General features: G+C 37.2%; 1 protein-coding gene across 1 annotated transcript; it reads left to right on the top strand.

The window, feature by feature from the left end:
- The first annotated feature begins 9,088 nt into the window (after positions 1–9,088).
- On the top strand, positions 9,089–19,670 carry LOC132966649 (disabled homolog 2-like). The gene is made up of 9 exons (XM_061033864.1): positions 9,089–9,216; positions 9,354–9,459; positions 13,343–13,473; positions 16,657–16,755; positions 16,897–17,028; positions 17,560–17,646; positions 17,724–17,771; positions 17,909–17,971; positions 18,927–19,670. Exons 2-9 carry the CDS (start codon positions 9,375–9,377, stop codon positions 19,023–19,025), a joined length of 744 nt encoding a protein of 247 aa, XP_060889847.1. The 5' UTR covers positions 9,089–9,216; positions 9,354–9,374; the 3' UTR covers positions 19,026–19,670.
- The last annotated feature ends 685 nt before the right edge of the window (positions 19,671–20,355 follow it).

Genomic DNA, 20,355 nt, shown 5'->3' on the forward strand with positions numbered 1-20,355 from the left:
GAGAATGTAAATAAAAGATCCACTTGTATAGCAGAGAGGTCAAATCTCAAAATGTAAACGGACACACCTCCACTCCTTCTGAGCCAATGTAAGAAACACATCCAAGTAGGAGCTGGAAGAGGTAAATCCGATCCAGATCTGAAGGCCTGGACTCGAATAGGTTTACTTTTTCTTGCACACGTTTTAATTCTTAAAAAAAAAACTTATGTGAAATCCTGACATCTGAAGCAGAGAGATCTCAGTTACCAGAAAAGTGAGGCTTGTAATTCCTTTTTAGTTACTGAATACCACTGTCACAGGGGCGGACATGAGGATTTTATCAACAATGCTGTCCCACTGCCCACATAGGCTGGTGTAAGAAAACATGTAATCAATGCAGCTATCAGAAAATAAACATCAACAACAAATTGCAGCAGAGCTTTGTAGCCTATTTATTTAAATCCATCTTTAGGTGGATTCTGAAATAGTTTTTACTTTTTTATATGAAGGTTAAGTTGCTGTCAGTTTCTCTTTTTTCCTTTTCTAGAAAAGTATAGAAACTATCTGATAAGCATGTTTAGCATGTGAAAAGGGTTTATGAAAATATATGGTAAAAGTGAGAAATGAATCACATAAATATATGGTGGGGAACAGTTCTAGTCTGTCCTGATGAGGTCAGTAATTTCACTGACGAGCCTGTTTGTCCACAGTGCAGCTCAAAGCTCTGTCCCAAACCCAGAGATGACTGTAAAAGGTTGTGAGGAAACGCAGAAGGCTGATGGATAATGTTAAACACGGGACGTCAGTGCACTCTGCCTGCTCCGACTCTTTAACCATTGCACAGTTATTACTGTCTCACTTTTGTTTACAGTGAGGAGCAGCAGCGAGGCTCAGCTCATCTCTTCGGCAGACAGAAGAGGAGCTGGAAGACAACAAACCACTGTAGTGATGCCACTGATTCAACGTGGACTGGAATGTTCTTCAGCGCCGAGTGATTCATGGGACGTACAGGCTGTCCCTGCTGGGTTTCTTAAATGTTCTAAAGGTAATCTATTGCAAATGCACTTTACTAGTGTAATGTGGTCTCTGCTGTGGATTATATAAATGTCCATGTCGATTTTAGTGTATGACTAAGCTGTAAAACAGAACATGACACAGTGTACCCCTAAAGGTTCATAACAAAGGAGTTTTTCTTTTATAACACGTAAATCACAAGCAAATGGAAAGGGCTTTTTTAAAGCAAGTGGTACGTTCCATTGAGGTCGGACTAAGATGATTAAAATGCAACTCACTTGTATGAAAAGGGAGAGTCATTTTTGCTCTAATTTTAGTAATATTTAACTGATCTCATATGGTCCAGGGACATACAAATTGTAGCCTCCGTCCATCTTACCCTGATCCTGTATAGCTTCATGGATGTAGAAAAAGGGTTAGAGTTAGTTGAATAACCAACAAGGGGTTGTTTACATCCACCTGTGTTTCTAGCAGATGGACAGTGTAATTATGGCAGATGTGGAGATTATAGATTAATATTTAAAATATTTTCAATTATTTAGAGCTTAAAAAAATTTAATCAGTAGGACAAGCTGTCATATATAGAGGGACCTGGACAAAAAAATAATCTTCCAAAATTAAACATGTTCCAAAAAGCTCCTGAGATACATTTCTCAGGTATTAGAAGGGGCATGAGCCCTCAGTGAACCTGATGTTTGACCTTTTACCATCACAGTGAAAAGAAAAAATCACTTGCTCGGTATCACCAATTTATTCGAAAAAAATACAACATTTCGGTCAAACAGTTTTCCCACCATGATCTGAAGGAGACAAGGCCCCGCCTACTGTGTGTGCACATGTGTGGCACATTTAGTTTAATTAGAAGTGTCTCTCAATCATCAGCAGTAACATGTCTCACTCACCACAACAGCCACACATGAAGGCAATAACAACTTAATCAAAATACAAATTTGTGTTTTTACCTATTTAGGGTACTTTTCATGTTACTGAGCCTCAACAAAAGGACATTTTTTGTCACTATGTTATAGACAATAAGGTTTTTTGAATCTTGATCAGGAACTAGAAAAGAGACAATACATACACAGTTAAATCAATCAGTGAGACATAGCACACAACTTATTTGATTAATAAAAACATGGGCCTCACAGCTTTCATAAATCTTTCAAAAAAAAAGTATCATCACATGAGTTACAATGTTTGTGTCTTGTTTGTACCATAAATGTGTCGAACAAAAGAACAGAACTCCTAGAGCATAACATGCAGGAATCTCATCATTTAAACCTTTGTGGGATCAAGTTTGTAGAGTACAAATTCAGTAGCCTATACTTCCTTTTTGTTGAGAGTTTGGTCAGTTTTACCACCTCTCTCTGGCTGTGTGACTTTTTCAATGCCGTGGAACTTGAATGATGAGAAGTCATGTTTGTCGGTGATTTTTAACGATGTGTTAAACATGATGGAATACTTATTTTTCTCTTTCTGTGGTGAATTTTTTGATATAGTTTATTTCTTGATTTGTGCAATGCCATGTGATAAGCCTCCTCTACACATTCTACTGGATAACCAGGTTCTACAATTTTAACGATTTGTTAGTAAAATTCTCTGTGATGTGACAAATTGACCCTACGTCTGAAGAACTGACTTTCTGGTAAACCTTGTTATAGCGGTGTGGGGTGATAAGTCTGTATCCTTTCTGAATAAAGTGGTTCACAATGTGCCAGACATTTTTTCAACCCGCATGACGCAACTCATCTTTGAGTTTCCTCGAGATATTGATAAGATATTGCCTCAAGACATCTCAAGAATTGGACCGACAAACAGCCTGTAAACATAATTAATCCATGCAGCTACAGCTGCCTGCTGTTAATTATAATAATACTTCAAAACATGCAAACTTGATATAACCACGGGGTAAGCACAAATTCCTTCTTGACCACAGTGAGGGGCTTCCTTTTCAACAATGTCGTGTTTGTGATGCACAACAGTCGATATCATTTGCCTATGCCAAAGTGATCTGACAGCTAGAGTATATGCATGTCAGCGTTGCACTTCCTTTTTGTATTCTTGCTCTAAGAGATGAGCACAGTTTATTAAAAATGTACCTCAGTTTAGCTGTTAACAAAGACGTTAAATTTGATATCAGATCATTCGGTTAATACTTAACAGAAGTTATTATTAACATTAATCTGTCTTATCATTAAGCAACAAAAACATTTTTTACAATGTAAATAGAAAAAGTTCTAGAGTTCTTAAGAGGCCACGATGAAAATTCTTACAGAATGTTGAAAATCTAAAAGTAATAGAAACTTTTCTCATCTCTTCGAAGAGTCTGGAGCAAATGAGATGACCTGGCTTGGAAACCAAATTTAACAGGAGTTAAATGTTCCATTAATCACTTTCCAAAATAAAATAAATAACTTTGATAATGAACGGTTAATGTATTAACGGACGTGTGCCCACCTCAGCTTGTTTTGTATAGTTGTAGTCTCACTTTCATACCTGATAAACAGCTCCAGTCTTGATTGAGCAAACAGATGTCCGAACGTAGCATGAGATAAAAAATAAAAATACATTAGAAGCTATCTGCAGATCTGAAGGTGTTGGTGTAAAAAGGAGATAAGGTATTTAAGAAAGGAGGAAAACAAACTCTGCTCTTTCCTGGAAGTGAGCAAAGATGATTGCTCGATGTTTTAAAAGCTTGAGGGAATCCAAAGAAAAGGGGAACACAGTTATGTTATTAAGGCGTATTAAGCATGATAATGTAGGGATAATACCTCAAAATATGCAAGCATAAAGTTGGCTACAACTTGTTCCTATCTAACATGAGTTATGCCTTACATTTTTTTAATGATAACTAAACGGTAAGTAGTTATCAGCCACTGACTTACAAGCAATATCTCACGAGATTCACCTTTTTGCCGCTGTGATAAATACATTGACGTCAAGACCCTGAAGAGGTGTAAAATCCAGTCTTGAACTGTTATTGTATAGGAGGCTAATATTTAAGCGGTGAATGCATCACCTTCTGTTTAAGGTACTTCAGACTTTTCACACATCTCAATGTTTGATAGAATACAAAATGTTTTTTTGTCTGAACAGGAGCAAATATGTAAAAACATACAGTATATTGAAAAAACATAAAACTAGAAAACTCTTTCTGATAGAATATGTGACTATTTCTACTCTGTGTAATCTGTTTTCTTTTACACAACTGATGTTTCTTTTAATTAGCTATGAATAATGCCTTGTGAATTCTTTGATCCAGTGTGTCTCAGCTCAGTGGGGTTCCTGGGAGACCCCAGCTGTCCCCCCTCTGTGGAAATCTTTAATGTGTTCACAAAAAAAGATAACAGTCGTGTTTAATTCAAAAACATGATTTTCACTGGAAAAGAGTCGCCCCATTGTAATCATTAGTTACACAGTTTTTTGGCACATGAAGGACTGCAGTGGAAATCCGTATCACCGAAAATATTCAGAAGAACCACATCAAAACATTTTTAACCATTTATCATTCTGTGGACTATATCGTTTCACTGGAAAGGAGTCTGGAGTTCCAGAGCAATCCTTCAACATCCTTTTACATTTCACAAATTTATTTATTTTGCAACATTATATTTATTTTTTTAACACACAAACAAATACAAAAATATTTCCACTTACAGTAACCCTTGTAATCCATTTCAAATCTTGTCTAACATATCTTTAAAATACTTTTATACGTCTGCCCATGATCTGCTACTCTCTGATACTTTCCTATTATCTCATCTAAAATATTGGCAAACATGTTTGTGACAGTATTTTAAGAGCAGAATATCAAATACGGATCTTTTTTAAACACATTTCTAGAGAAAATGAAGTTTGTTTCTTGCGCCAAACCAAACAGATAAAAAATGTCCTGCAGCGCAGTGTTTCTTGGCTCAGTCTTTTTGAATATTGGATGCCAGAGTTATTATTCTCAGATGATTACCTCCTTATCTTTTGCCAATAGTTGAAACATCTAACCTTTGGGAAATGTTCTCTGTCCCTTCTGAGATCTTCATTGTCTTTGCAAAAATACAACTCAAGACTTCTTAAACACCTTTAGTGCAGAAGGGATCTTTTATGTGATTAATGTATGTGCGTGTGTATGTGTGCGTGCGTGCGTGCGTGTGTGTTTTCATCCACAGGGATTTACCACTTAGTGACTAATCTCTAAGTAAATTGAGTAGTACCCCAGGGGTCAATCCTTGGACCCATTTTTTATTTTCTCTCTACAGTATATGCTACCACTTGGATATTTATACAAAGAAATTACATTTTATTTCAGTGTTGTGCTGATGACACACAACTGCATCTCCCAGCAAACCTAGCACCAACCTCTCAATTTTTCTCACAGATATAAAAAAACACAATTTCACTCAAACTTAACTCTAACAAAACAGAAATCCTCAGATTAAAAACTCTTCACCAAAATGTGACTGCATATAACAGAGTGAGCCTGCTATTTATCTTGAGCATTTTGAGTTATCTTTAAGGGATTTAAATCTTTTTCATCCACTCAAGAGGTCAATGAGTTCCCAAAACACATATAAGAACATGTAATCCTGAGTATTAGCATGAATATTCTCTAAACTCAGGTCAAGAGGCTGCATGCAACACCAACTGTCTTGCCGTCATTCGTTGTCCTTCTTTATTGGATGTCAGATGTGGGAAACTCTTGACCACAATAAACCAAGTGGCCACCTCTGGTGTTGAAAAATGAGGCCAATGTGGAAGTGCAAAAACCCTGCAGTTATTGAATGTCCCCTTGAGGCTGGCTGCAGAAGCAAGAATATTTTTTTTATGTTTTTGCAATAAGTTTTTCTTTTGATCTTTAAGAAGCTAATTCTGTTTATCATTCAATATACTGCAGTGTCATTAGTTCTTCCTTTAGTTCTGAATCAGTGTGCCGAGTACCTCAACAAAGAAAGCACACAAAATCAGACCAAAATACGTTTTTTTAGTACCACCAACAACTATTGCTAAAGGAAAACAATATAACCCTTCTTATGTATAACAATGTGAATTGAACTGGAGTGCTGGTGGAAAGTTCAATACAGAGAATGATTCAAATTGTTAGTGTCTTGCAAGCTAATTTTGCAATCTAATAGAATATTATGGATTGTCATTTCCAACGATCCCTATATTAGTTCATACATTCAGGCTCTTCTTGGATCAAGTCATCAAGGCTTTAGATAAAACACACATTAAAGTATTCATGTCTTCATTATTCCTTTTTTGTTGCTTTTGTGGTTGTTTTCTCTGAAGTTATGGTTTTCAAAATTGCTTTATTATTCCATCCATTTCGCCTCTGTGAGTCACATGTTTTGAATCCATTGCTGTCACTTTTGGGAAATGTGGCTGTAATCATTACCCCACAGTTTTCTTTTTAAAAAGGAAGCTTGACCACCCCCCTCCCCAACCCACAGTTATGTAATGATAATAATTTACATGACCCTTACATGTCTTTGGTGTTTACCCAAGATTTACAAGTAATTCATATTAAATTCAGTATTTCTTGCCCTCAGGTTACTAATGTCTATACTGCCTACCAACTGACCTACATATTCCATGTTTGCATGTTATTTTAACTTAAAAATAATCACTTTCATTTAGACAAGATTTGGGTGAAATACTTTACTTATCTGACATTATCTGATTCTGGAGGGTCTCAACAAATTAACTCCGCTTCCTGAGAAAATGTTGCTTCATGGAGAGAAGCCACTTAGCTTTCCACAATATCACGGCAACAGTGTTGTGGTTTACAAATATTAACTTGAGAAAGTGCAATGCTCATATCTTGCTGCCTTCCAAGTGAGTCACTTGTGGGTATTATCAGGAACTGTTTCTACCCAGAAAGTTGAAAAAGGGTAAAAACTGACAATCTTTGGTGGAACAAGCAATCAGATCATTGATAAGAATAATTTGATATTTACTTTCATTCCAAAAATTAGAAGATTGACACAACTCTTATATTTATATTTCAATAAAAGACTAGAATCAGAGGCAGGTTATCAGCTTTAATTCAACAATGACAAAAAAGAAGCATGATTTTATTTCATTAGTTATACACCGAGGAGCTCCTTTATTGATCATCTACTGACATGTGACTGCTTGTTGTTTTAGAGATCAGAAGACAAGAAGTTAAAAACTACAAATCCTTATTTTACAGGGTCTTTATGGAGTATTTTTTGCCAGGAAAGCAGTGGGTTCATCTGTCATTACTAAAATAAGGTGGACAATGAGTTAATAGAGTTTTGAAATCTGGACTTGTTGAAATCTGCAGGCTGTGGAGTATCCAGTTAACAGAGTGTTGCTGGTTTCTTGGGTTCTGGCCAAAAAATAAAGATACATTAAGGACAATAGTAAAAACCTGTGGGTGAAGAGCATCTTCATACTTGATATTTGTAAGAGGGTAAAAGGACATGTCCTCTGTGGCTCTGAAAGAAAATTTCACTTGTATTTGTAACCAAGAGCCTCCAGTGCTAACTGAAAAAAATATGTAATTTATTTGGTAAGGGATCTAATGACTAATGTTTAAGTTGCATTATGGTAAGCGTAGGGTCAAGGGTTTTCGTCCTAGCTTCATCCATGCAAGAGACTAAACTACAGGGCTGCACTCGGAATGTAAATCTTGGGGGAGCGGGTGATTTTTAACACTGCTGTGGGAGGTAGTGGGTTGTCAAATAAATCACTGCAGGTCCTGGATTTATGTAGTGTTAACAAAGATATAATCAAAAAATGACATCGAAAAGAAGATAAGGAGTTCTTTTTTAAACTCAAAAGCAAAGCAAGGCAAGTCTGACATCTGTGTGGATTTCTTAATTGTAACTGACAATGATTGAAAGGAACTGGACTTTGTTAGTGGCAACAAATGTGCAAAATGTGAGATACAGAGTGGGCTTTAATTTAGCACTTCTGGGTTGAGATGACACATCTGCTCCCTTCTGCATGGTAAACTCTCCTTCAAAGGTAAAGCACTTCTCCCTGACCATCAGTATACATTTTCATGGTGGCAGACATGCCCAAAGGCTCAGCATGGACTGAAATGACTTCCAATAAGAAAAACTTGCATTGCATCATATTCAGACATGAAGCCAATTCAAAAGCACATATGCAATAGTCAGAACAAAACCAGCCCCAAAAAAGCCAAAACTACTGCATCAACATCAAACAGGCTGCAAATATTTTGGATGCATAATTTAAAAAAAAAAAAAAACACTGCAAATAGAGAGTTGTACAACTGTTGTGGGCAGTTAAACTGTCTAACGTCAAGATGTCTCTGCTCGTTTAATTTTATGAATCTTAAAGTCAAGCAAAGCAATTCCACTCTGATCCAAACTGAAGTATCTCAATAGCTGTTGGATGGATTGCCATTTGTGTTCCCATTAGCATAAAATGTTTTGATTTCGGTGATTCTGACATATTATCCAGCAGCATCAGGTTTTATTTTTTCTGTAACCAAGACTATGAGGCTATTTTTAAACTAATCCCTCAAATTGCTGTTCAGGTGTCCTGTGTGTTAATGCTTATCAAAGTATTGCAAGTTAACATTCTAAACATTTCTGAGTCCAGCCTTACAGAACAGATAGCATAGCTGTTGATTTTAGTCCTGTACCCAAACTCCAAAACATGTACCAAAACATGAATGCATAAGGAATGGCTGGATACTGATTTGCTAACAATGACACATTTGCCATAAAGTCTATAAACCTCCTAGTGGAAAACGTGAGGTATTGCATGACATCATGACGCGAGCAGTTATTTCTGGATTAAAAATTATTTTTCTATCTCTTAAGGGTTCATGAACGTTTATACATCTGAAGAATATATCTTGTCTCATTTGGAAAACATTTGGTGCTTTCTGGCTTTCCTCAGCCATCTTTCCTGCGGGTTTAATGCAAGCTTGATCATTTTCTGCAGCCAGACAAATTTAATTAATCTGTTATTTTGAGAAATAACCATCCAAAGCCAGTCCTTAAGGGAAGCACATGACCTCTCCCGCATTCCCTGAGGGAGCGAGCACCATATGCTGACTATCACTACTTTAAGAGTCCTTTCAGTTTTTTACAAGAATTCCCATGTAGTCAGGCCTTGGGGGATGTTAATATTTCACCAGAAAGTTGTTGGCCTGACCTTCGACTCTGAGATGTTTTGGCTTTGAGTTGAGCCAAGTAGCGAGGGAACACAGAGACAAACTCCCAACAGGTGAGATGACCAAAACATTTTCATTCTCAACAGATTCATCCCACTTCCTGCTTAAATACTGATTTTTTTGAATTGCATTTTGACAGTTTAATATGTCTGAATATTTGTTTTAAAACCTGTTGTATGTTCTTTTGCAGAGAACAACCTGAGTCTTAGTCATGATGGAGACAGAGCAGACAGCTGGGAGTTGTCCTGACCCAAGCCAAACTGCTGTCAGGACCTGGGTCTCCTCCAGTACAAGAGGTACGAGTGCTCAGCTGCTGTTAAATATTAGGAATGTTCCTCAGGGAATATTTAGCTCACTGTTTTTATTTTTCCTATCATGCCTTCAAAAAAGCTGTAGAAACCTGCTGAATGCACAGAATCTGAACTTTTGTAATGACAATTATATTAGTCAGCCTCTATTCTTGTAGTTTAGTTACATTATGATCGCTCCAAAATTCCTCTTAGCAATTTTGTCCTAACAAAAGTTAGTTTTTCTCATCTAAATTGATGTTTCAGTGTTTTATACTTGTGGGCCTTATTTGAATTCAACTGTAAAAATGGGGAAAACAGTATTTAAGGGTAAAATGCTGTCTTAGATTTAAAATATATTATCATGAAACATCCAGACAAAGAGCAGTAGCAGAGGTATTGATGTCACGTTCACAACCATTTCCTCCAGAATATTTTATAATCTATTTCACAAATTACAGCATTGTGGTTATAGAAAAATTAGTTATTATTATAGTTATCGTCCTTTACTGATTTGATTTGACCCTTTGTTTTGACCAAAATCCACCATCGAGTCAAAGTCCACCAGCTTTATGGAAGTGAAATGAAAAATCACCACGGTAACACTTCCAGTTACAATGAATGTGAATAATAGCCTGGGTTTATAGATTGGTGTTTTGGATAACAGGAGATTCACTCTGTCAAGTAAATACCACAGTTAGTTTCAGTTTGGGGACATGACATCAGTGAGTGTTTCTAAGTGCTGTTGAGACGCGTACAGTGTGTTCACCAGTCGGATGCCTGACAGTGACGTTAATATGAGCTAGGAAATGGAAACGGTCACGGCTGTTTACTTTGTTCCTCCTTCATGCACTGAACAGACGTTTCTCTGAATGGACTCCAGCTGTTTGGGAAACACCATGTTGATGTTATTTGTTGAGCTCTGCAGCAGTGTATACTGGAACTCATTGAACACATTTCAAACTTAGTGAACATCAATTTGATAAATATCTTTTTAAAATGATTTGTTTGTCGCTCCATGTTTTCACATGCCTTTGTCTACAAGTCTGTTTCATCTTGCCTCTGTTAGATATAACATATTTCACAGTCTGTTTTACAAACTTCTAAGACATGTTAACCATAATGAGCAATAATCATTTTTTTGAGAATAAAGTTACTGTGGCTGAGAATTGATTCCTAATATGTGCCTTTAAAACTGCAGTGGTCCTACTTTTATGATTTAAAAAAACTCTAACAAAGTCTACAAAAGCTGAAATCACTGTCTTGTAAATTTATGAGCTCAGAGTTAAGTTCAATTGGAAGAGTCATAAGTACATGAGTCATAATTTTTTGTCGGGTACAAACATTTTCAAGGCAGAATATCAAATGCTGAAGAAGAATCGATAAACTGTAAAAAGACTGAAAGTAAAGGGCGGGCATAGAGCTGCAATTCTGTGTAAATAATGTTAATTTACAACTAATTTTCTGAAGCAAATATGTATATCTGCTTTAGCAACAGATCCACATCTAGAAACTAAAGTATAGGTAATCTTTTAAATGTGTATTTATTTCCTCAGCATTCTGTAAGGCTCTTTGAATTATCATTGTTTTTACCAAGGTGCAGATCTTTGAATCATTTAACTCCCACAAGTTTGACCTTAACTGACCATCTGAGAGCGATGGTCAACTTTTTGTGGCTTCATTTGTAACCAGTGGTTTACAATAACAGATTGCTGAGGAATACTCTATGAACTGCATTGATTACAGTCTAACTAACAACTTGTGGAGCGAGAACTGAGTTGAAGTTGAGAGGCAACATCTTTCCGATAGCTGCGCTGAATGCAAATATCTGTTTAAAGTAGGGCTGGGCAACGATTAAAAGTTTTAATCGCGTTAATCGCATGAGTTCCTGTGATTAATCGCGATTAATCGCATTGTTATACGCAAAATCCAATAATTAATTAAAAAGTAGTGTATAGCGCACTTTTATTGTAAATGTACTTCTCAACTTAAACAATGTAATCAAAGCAAATAAATACAAAACTAAAGCTTATTGCATTTGTTGCAGTCTGGACGCAGAGTGGTGTGGGTCTCCTCTCTGCTCTCTGACTGCAGCTGGGTCTGCCGCGCGAGGCTACACTGACAGACTGTGAGAGCTTTTGGAAGGGGGAGGGGCTCACGGCAGCACCCGCTGCTCGTTGAGGACAGTAACTGCAGAGCAATACGCGCTTTCACGTCAGTTTCTTACACCAAAAAAGTCTCCAATAACACCAGAAAAAGTCGCCAGATTTGTCGCTAGTAGCTGTTGACAAAAAAAAGTCGCCAAGGGGGTTTGGAAAGTCGCCAGATTTAGCGAGAAAGTCGCCAAGTTGGCAACACTGTTTCCTCTTTCCTGTGAGTGCCGCAGCAGACATGTGCAGCAGTAAGCAACATATGAGGCTCGCTCACGATGGAATTTTACAAAATAAAAGCCAGTGAGCAACAGACTTTTACAATAAGAAAATAAATAAGAAAAACTGCGTTAATGCGAGATGAAATAATAAATGAGTTAACGCGAAAATAACGCGTTAACGTGCCCAGCCCTAGTTTAAAGATATTAGTTAAAGCTCCTCATTAGATGACTGCTGATTGGTTTAGGATTGAATTACAGTGCACTGCTTTACGCCTCTAATGCTCTCCATGCAGACTGTTTTCTTGCACACAGCTAATGCCTGCTGAAAGGATAGTGGACGATTCTACTCGTACAGCAAACGGAGATCAGAACAGTTCTGATATCAAAATCCTGTCCTGCACCCAAAGATTCTTTATTACACCGAATCTGTTACTAGAAATTAGACATTGTCAAGCTGTGTGCCAGAGCTAAGGAGAAGTTATGGCAAATGCAATTCATGAGGATCAACTTTGTCAAACTGCGTAAATCGTTTTTTAAAAAGCCTTACAAGCAGAAATGGGCAGAAAACAAACACTATAGTACCTTAGGAGTAGGACCACAGGCACCAAAGGTTTTATTGTCGTTAATTGATCAGCTCTCTTCCCTTCAGAAGTTTTCCCCACACTTTTAACAAGAAAAAAAATTATTTCCTTGTCATCCGCACGCAGTATTTTCATTGGAATTTTTTATGTAATAAAAATTGCAGTGACAAATGAGCTTAAGAAAATGTGTCACCACCTGAGTTAAAATACAGCGCTGAGATTGTAATGGCTTATTTCCCCAGCTCACAGTCATCGAACTTGGGGAAAGAAAGGAACAGTGTATGTTTAATGTCATGGTTACTGGCCTTCTGACAATCCCATTGACTGGCTTCTGGTCTGTGAATTGTGTTTTGGTGCTGAACGCTAAACTAACCAGTGACTAAAAGTCAGTTAAGTGTTACACAATGTAAGTGAAGCTGTTTAAGAGGCGACCTTTGTTACAACAACACATACTGACATTACCATACTCACTAAATTGCTGTTTTTATTCCAGGAAATGAGATGAAACATTGACCAAGGATCAGTCAAATGTTTACTCAGCAATTTGCCTACACACACACACACACACACACACACACACACACACACACACACACACACACACACACACACACACACACACGACACACATGACGCACACATTGAAAATGAATCATACTTGTAATAATAAACAAAAAAGTCAAACATGTGCTCATACATACACATACAAATTCATGTTCTACACTCTGTACAAACAAAGTCATACAGAATTATCTGAGTCAAAGACAAAAGTTTAATTGTTTTAATAACACAAATACACATGTATTTAATTAAATACTTACAAACAGACAATATTAAGAGGCAACTAACAACACAAAAACACACAGACATTATTTTCTCTGCTCTCACACAGATTTATCCTCGTAGTTTGACCCTTTTTGACCATCTTCATGTTTCCCAGGACCACCCAGTGAGGCCATCTCCCGTTTCCATGGAGACGGGGTTCGGTACAAAGCCAAACTGATCGGCACTGACCCCGTACTGGACGCCCAGGGAGAAAAGATGTGCTGGGACTCCATGATGAAACTGAAGGTATTCTGTGTCCTTCAACTCCAAAATAAACCTACCTCCATCTTTTCTTCATTAAAGCTGGTTCTCTGTCTGTCAGTTCCAGTCACCTTATCTGGGGTATAATTTAAAATAAACATAACATAATATCATATTACGAGTAAGATTTGAAATGTGTAATCATTATATTTCATGTTCATAGGCGTGCATTTACTGCGTTCATTTTAAAGACAGACCAAAAGCACACGATAAAGAACACATTTTATTACATTTCACATATTATTCAGTTTGTTTCTTTTGGTGTAAATGACAGCTGGAATCTGTTATAAATGTATTGGTTTGAGTTCAGATTTATATTAAATAAAGTGATATTGGCTCATTTGTCCTTAACAAAACTTAAGTTGACTGCCATGCAACCCCCCCCCCCCTGCTCCCTATCCCTCTTCCTGCATCTTATCCCATCTCTCCCCCTATCCCTTTCCAAGCCCGGCGCAGTCTAGGCCTGTGAAGGCTGTTTCATCATGAGCCGGGGATCCGGCCGAAGATTTCTGCCTTTTAATAAGGCAGTTTTTTCTTACCACTGTAACTTTTGCTGCTTTGCTAAAGTGCTCATGATGGATAGGCCGGATCTTTGTAACATAGCAATAAGTAAGGTATTTTACCTGCTCTTTTGTAATGTTAACAGACAAAGAGTAAGGTATTTTACCTGCTTCTTGTAAAGTGTCTCGAGATAACACTTGTTATGAGTTGACGCTATACAAATAAAAATTTATTGATTGATTGATGCTAGCAGCTCTGTAAGAGTTTACTTTATCATCCGTTAGTGCTAAATCATGTCAGCATGCGAACATGCTTACAATCACAACGTTAATATATTAAAGGTAAACTTTTTACTATGCTCACCGTCTTAGTTAGTTAAGAGTTTTAGCATTAGCTAAATAGCAATCAAAACAAAGCACGGGTATGCAGGTGGACCTTTTTGTTCATAAACTAAAATCATTATATTGAGCCGATGATGCCACCAGAAGGTGAAAGAATGATGATCACTTAAAGTAATTCTGGAAAGCTGGCAAGATTTAAAAAAGGAACTAGACAAAATTATATATTAACAAAAATAACACATAGTGGACCCTGGAAGAAAATTACCAACCCTACCTTGAAATTGTTCAAATTATTGCACAGGTGAAATGAATCTCACCTGAGATACCTATGCAACCTTGAAGATGTTTGAACAGTTAAACAATAAAATAGTTATGTGTCCAGATGACGCGGCAAACCTCCAGTGTTTAAAAATGAAGCTGATGCAGAAGTGCAAAATCCCGCAGTTCCTCGAGTGTCCGCTTGAGGCTGGCATCAGAAGCACAGGAAGTCACAGACACACCCGTTCAAAAAAAAGCTGGTTTTTACAGCCGAAATTAACATGTTTACAGTCAAAATATGTCTGATTAGCTCGTGTCTCAATCGGCACACAGTTGGTGAATTTTTTGATAACTCATCTGTTTTGATTTTTCAAAGGATAAGCGTTATTCACAATAAGGCAGGCACATAGCTGACCTGATTGACAGGTGGGCGTGATGTAACGGTTTGCGAAGAGGCTTAAAACCGCCTCAGCTCCAGCTCTTAGCCTGTCGTTAGGTTGAGATTTGCAGCATGGAGGCCGCCAGCAGTAACCTGCAGTAACAGACGGGTGACGTCACTCAGGCTGCATCCATTAAAATGTGCAGTCTACGAGTCCAGATGTGTTGATGCACTGTAGGCAATCTAAACAGAATAATGGCTGCAAACTGTGTATACACGCTGACTTGTAGGGGATAACATTTATATAGGCTGTATTTAGAATATTTGCAAACATTTACAACTATTTAAAAGTAGTTTACATGTCCCTGTTGATCAATGTAAAAAAAAAAAAATAGGCTCATTAAATGCACTGAAATATTTTAGGACAGTAAAGCATGGGGAGGGGGGGAAAACGTCTAAAGGGGTATAAATTATTATTATTTAATGAAAAATGAACTCGGTCATGGGAAAAGTCCTATGGTGGAAAATTAACTTCTGACATGTCTGACATCCTGCTAACTCGTGATGTCAAGGACTTCAGGCCCTTTAATCTCACAGGACTTTGAATGATCCAGTGGGATTTTATTTTAAATATCTTATTTTCTTCTAAAGAAACTGAAAATATAAGAAAAACAATAACAGATGATGAACTGATGAACCAGACAAGGGTCTACAGGGGCCGGAAATTCTGAGGATACAAGAGGAGGGTCAGTGTCATCCATAGTCACACGTGAAACTTGTGACCACCCTGACACTTTCAATGTAGACCCTTAGTCAGACTGTTACAGGTTGGTACTGGTTCATGTACAAAACAAAGGTCACTTAAACAGAAATATTTTAACGATGAAATAGTTTTCTACTGAGGGACTTTCCTTAAATGAATTATTAGTCTCCTGCTCTCACGAGGCAAGTGTTGGTATAAATCAAGATTAGCCTGTGGACAAACTGTAATTTTAAACCGGCCCTTTATGTTGCCCCTTTTCTAAAGCACGGAAAAGTACTTGTGAAAGATAAACGTTCATAAATACATCATTTGGGCAACAGTAGCTCAGTCTGTAGGGACCTGGGTTGGGATACGGAGGGTCGCCAGTTCAAGTCCCGGTGCGGACCAAATCTGGAAGTTGATAGCTGGAGAGGTGCCAGATCACTTCCCGAGCACTGCCGAGGTGCCCTTGAGCAAGGCACCAAACCCCACCACCACCAGCTCAGGAGCGCCCGCTGTATATTTCAGCCTGTGTGTGTGTTGCATGACTCATTGACAGAATGTAAAAACTGAATTTACCCTTGCGGGGATCAATAAAGTAAATCTTCTTCTTCTTCTTCTTCTTCTTCTTCTTCATCATTCGTAACATAAACTAATGTGCAGTTTGTTTAAAAAAAATAATGTCCAATTTAGATTATGCTGGTAACAAAAAAGCCTTGTCATTGAAGGACTTATACATTTTTTTTAACACCTGTCTGTAACAGTATAATTCAATGCAGTGTATGTTAGAACTGATCTAAATTGGCAAAATGACCATATATAAATAGAAACACATTAAAAGGAGTGTAACTTTGTACGTATCTTCTCTTTATCTCTGCTACCATTCTTTGAAAGCAGCTCCTCTTGTTCACTCTTCTTCTTTGTCCTTTTAACCTCCTCTGTGTTAGGGCTTCGAGGCAGCAGGGAGGAAACAAGGGAAACACAAGCAGAGAGTTTGGTTGAAAGTTTCCTCTGGAGGCCTAAAAATAGTTGATGAAAGGACCGGGGTGAGTTACTGGCATTGCTCCTTAAACCTCCATCTGTCTTTTCTGCAGCTTTAGCGCTCCCTTCAGGTCAATGGTTGAACGGTTCTGTGTTTGTTAGATTTGTGGCATTCATAAGAGTATGTGTGTTTCCTCCTTTTCTAGGCTGTACTCTATGACCATGACAGAACCAGGATCAGCTCTTTGACCAAAGATGAGTCTGACCCCAGAGCTCTGGCCTACGTCTACCAACACCAAGACTCCTACAACCTCTTTTACATCAAGATGGCCAACCTGGTAACACCACACAGTAATAACTGGCAAATAATCAATTTAAGTAATAAACAAGCAGATCAAATGTAGTTTTTTGTGTATTTAATAACAAATGGGATATAATATGACATTCTCACAAAAATCATTAACTATAACAATACAAATAATTTATCATACCGTCCATGTAGGTATTGAAATTAAATCTATAACTCCTACTTTTGGCACACTCATTACAAATTCCTTTTGTATTTTCCATTCTTAAACACAGTGTTAATATAGCAAGCTGACAACTAAATAAACAAACAAAAAACTGACATATCAACTACACTGTGGTTGCGCCAACCTTATCATTTCCCCAAATATAAGTTCAATTTTTAAGCTAAGATTAACAGGCAAAGGCTTGAAAATATGCATTAAACAGACCGCCATGTGATCGTTTATTGTGGGGAAAAGCTACCCGAACAAACATGGACAAAAACTATCAATATGAGCGAGACCACACATACAATCAAGCTACCGTGTTTTAAAATGAGATGTTTTATCTGTGTTCATCAGGCTGATCCAGTCCTGACTGACATCAAGGAGGTCTGTCAGGGTATACACAGACTGATACCACAGGAACCTGCAGAGCCACAAGCACAAGTCAGAAATCTGTTTAATAATGTGTCTGTGTGTGTATGTGCATGTTTTAAATCTTTTATGTTTGTGTGCTTTTCCAGAACAACGCTCTGCTGCTTCTAAGTGACAGTTCCACCCCACCAGCTCAGGTAAGCGAAGGAATAAGAATCAGTTTTACTCATAAATGTTGAGCAACTCTTTCATTTAAAAAAAAAAAAGTCTTAATTTTCTGAAGCGCTGGTTGCCACTTGTCGAATCTAAGCCTCTAATTTGACCATTATTCCAGGTTCCATCTTTGGAGGATGTATTCAGTCCACGCCCAGAAACCTCATCAGCACAATCAAACCAGGTAAAAAAAGAAAAGAAAAAAACACTATAGGAATATAAATGGGGTTTTTTTAACCATGAAAACTCACAGAAACATTTAAGTTTTCTTTACGTTTTTACAAATACTGATTTGCCAAATTTCTCTATTGCACCTGCAACTATGGAAGCGATAAGTGATCAGAATTCAAATGATAAAGCTAATTTGAAAATTCAAATGCATTAACAGAAATGCTTTTTAACTCTCAGAATATGAGTGTATTATTTGACTCAAAAATAAAATGATGATTCATTTATCTAATTTGAATTTTAGTTTTCAACTTCAAAAATGCACATTCTTTGACTAAATTAAAATGAGGAAGAAAATGACATTTGCTTTATCATTTTCAAAAAATGCCCCGCTAAATTTGTATCATAATTCAAATGAAAAAGCTAATTTTAAAATGAAAATACAGTAACAGAAACACGTTTTAATTTTCAGATTATAGGTGCATTATGCAACAAGAGAAACAGACATCAATTCACTTTTCAAGAATTAGGTTCTTGAACTCCAAACAATGGATGAATGTGACCCCGAGAGAAGGTTATGTACAGAGTTCTCATAATTATTCAAGACAGCATTTAAACATAATAAACATTGAAAAGTTTGGTAGTTTAAGGGCACACTGGCCACAGAGGTTTATATCTGCTTAAGTGAGCTAATATGCCGGTTAACAAGCTTAAAAAAATGTACAATCTAAATAAATTAAACTGTTCAAGCGATTTTTATTGATGTGTTAGACTTTTATGTATAATTTATCAGTTGTATCCATTACCACTTTTACTATCTTAATCTCGTGTGTCTCCCCCAACACTTAACAAAGAGAGTAAAAGTATTTAAATTAAGGCTTTAGGACAGCCTTCCACAGTATAGTGATACTGACCATTTTTCCACTCTTGTTAAATAAAGGACTTGGGTGTTTTTCTGTGTCTCTCTACAGAAGTCTCCCAGTAATGAGCTGCTGGAAGTCTTCTCCGTCAAGATGCAGGATCCTCTGGTTCCTCCCCAAACCTCTTGTGTCGGTCAGCCAGGTGAATAACATTACAGACATTTTTTTTTTCTACCTGTTCTGGCCAACAATTATCATGTGGGCAGTGTTTTTTTTTCTTTCCACGTGATTTTAGTTGTCTTTACTTTTCCTTTTTTCATGCAACTGCGCTAAAATGCTGTCAGTTTAAAACACATAGTCTGTATATTCTGTATTATAACTTAAATTGTCAAACAAGTCCTGTCTAACTACTATAAAGGGAGAAAAGGGGATTATTTCTAGCTTTATTTAAAACTTCCAGAAACATCTACTTTAGCGTATTTTGGTTGCAAGACGACTGGTCTGAGAGTTTTGTACTCAATATGCTGTACGTGCTTTGCTTTTTGTGTGCAAAGAATGATTCATGCAAAGATATATCTGAAATGTTTTTGAGTATTGCATCATGCTATGAAAAAAAAACCCATCATAAAACCATCAGGCTGCTTTGTCATAAATCTATGGAACCATGTGACAAATTTCAACACCTCAACAGTGACACATCCCTCTGTGGTTCAGAAACTGTGTTTGAATCTGAGTAAGATGAATAACGTCATAGGACTTTGCACACAAAACATCTTTTTTTTTTCACAGGGATGACAATATGCGAGTCTGCAGCAGATTAAAATGAAGCATCTTATCAGACTTTAATTAACACCAGACCTTTGACCTGGATGTCTAAGAGTGTTTTGTTGTGTCCCTATAACATATGCAGTACTTTCCCATGATCTCCCTGTTCATGAGGTTCAATATGAACTCTGGTTGGGAATTACATAACTCCCCCTGTGACGCTGACAAAGAGCAGAGCTTCAGTCACGTTTAGAAATTATATCAAATAACAGAGGAATGTGCGGGGCCCCTCTCAACAAGTTCCCACATTGAAATGTTCAATCAATCACTCTGTCTCTGCCGGCTGATTGTGGGGAAATAGAACATTTTAAAAAATCAACATGTGCAGCAATAGTACAGGGGAAAAAAAGATTTTGAATGGTCTGAAAAACATGTAAGTCCCCATGAAATCAAAATAGATCTGAAAGTAGTTTTTTATCAGGCTCAATAATTAAAAAAAAAATCACTTTGAAGGTGTCCTTACTGGCATTTGAGAGTTTGTCATGTCATTGGAAACATTTTAAAATGTTGACAACTCTTTTTGCAGACAAAGGATGACTCATTTTGTATCCAGAAACACACTTCATCATATTTTCCTTATAACGATTGTAAATGACAGAAGGTTAGCAGCTCATCGATGTTGTACCTTTTGATTGTCCTGCTTCATTTCCTGCTGTCCTCTTGGTGCTCTAGCTCCATCAAATACATTTAAAGCAAACATCTTATGTGCCATTAA

This window comes from Labrus mixtus, chromosome 3, assembly GCF_963584025.1.
Source record: "Labrus mixtus chromosome 3, fLabMix1.1, whole genome shotgun sequence".
NCBI classification, from domain to species: Eukaryota; Metazoa; Chordata; class Actinopteri; order Labriformes; family Labridae; genus Labrus; species Labrus mixtus.

What these genes read in the sequence shown, in the direction of transcription:
- LOC132966649 (XM_061033864.1), top strand. Translation starts at nt 9,375, where the DNA reads ATGATGGAGACAGAGCAGACAGCTGGGAGTTGTCCTGACCCAAGCCAA. An exon ending in ACATCAAGATGGCCAACCTG is followed by an intron (nt 17,029 to 17,559) that starts GTAACACCACAC and finishes TGTGTTCATCAG; the next exon opens with GCTGATCCAGTCCTGACTGA. An exon ending in CATCAGCACAATCAAACCAG is followed by an intron (nt 17,972 to 18,926) that starts GTAAAAAAAGAA and finishes GTCTCTCTACAG; the next exon opens with AAGTCTCCCAGTAATGAGCT.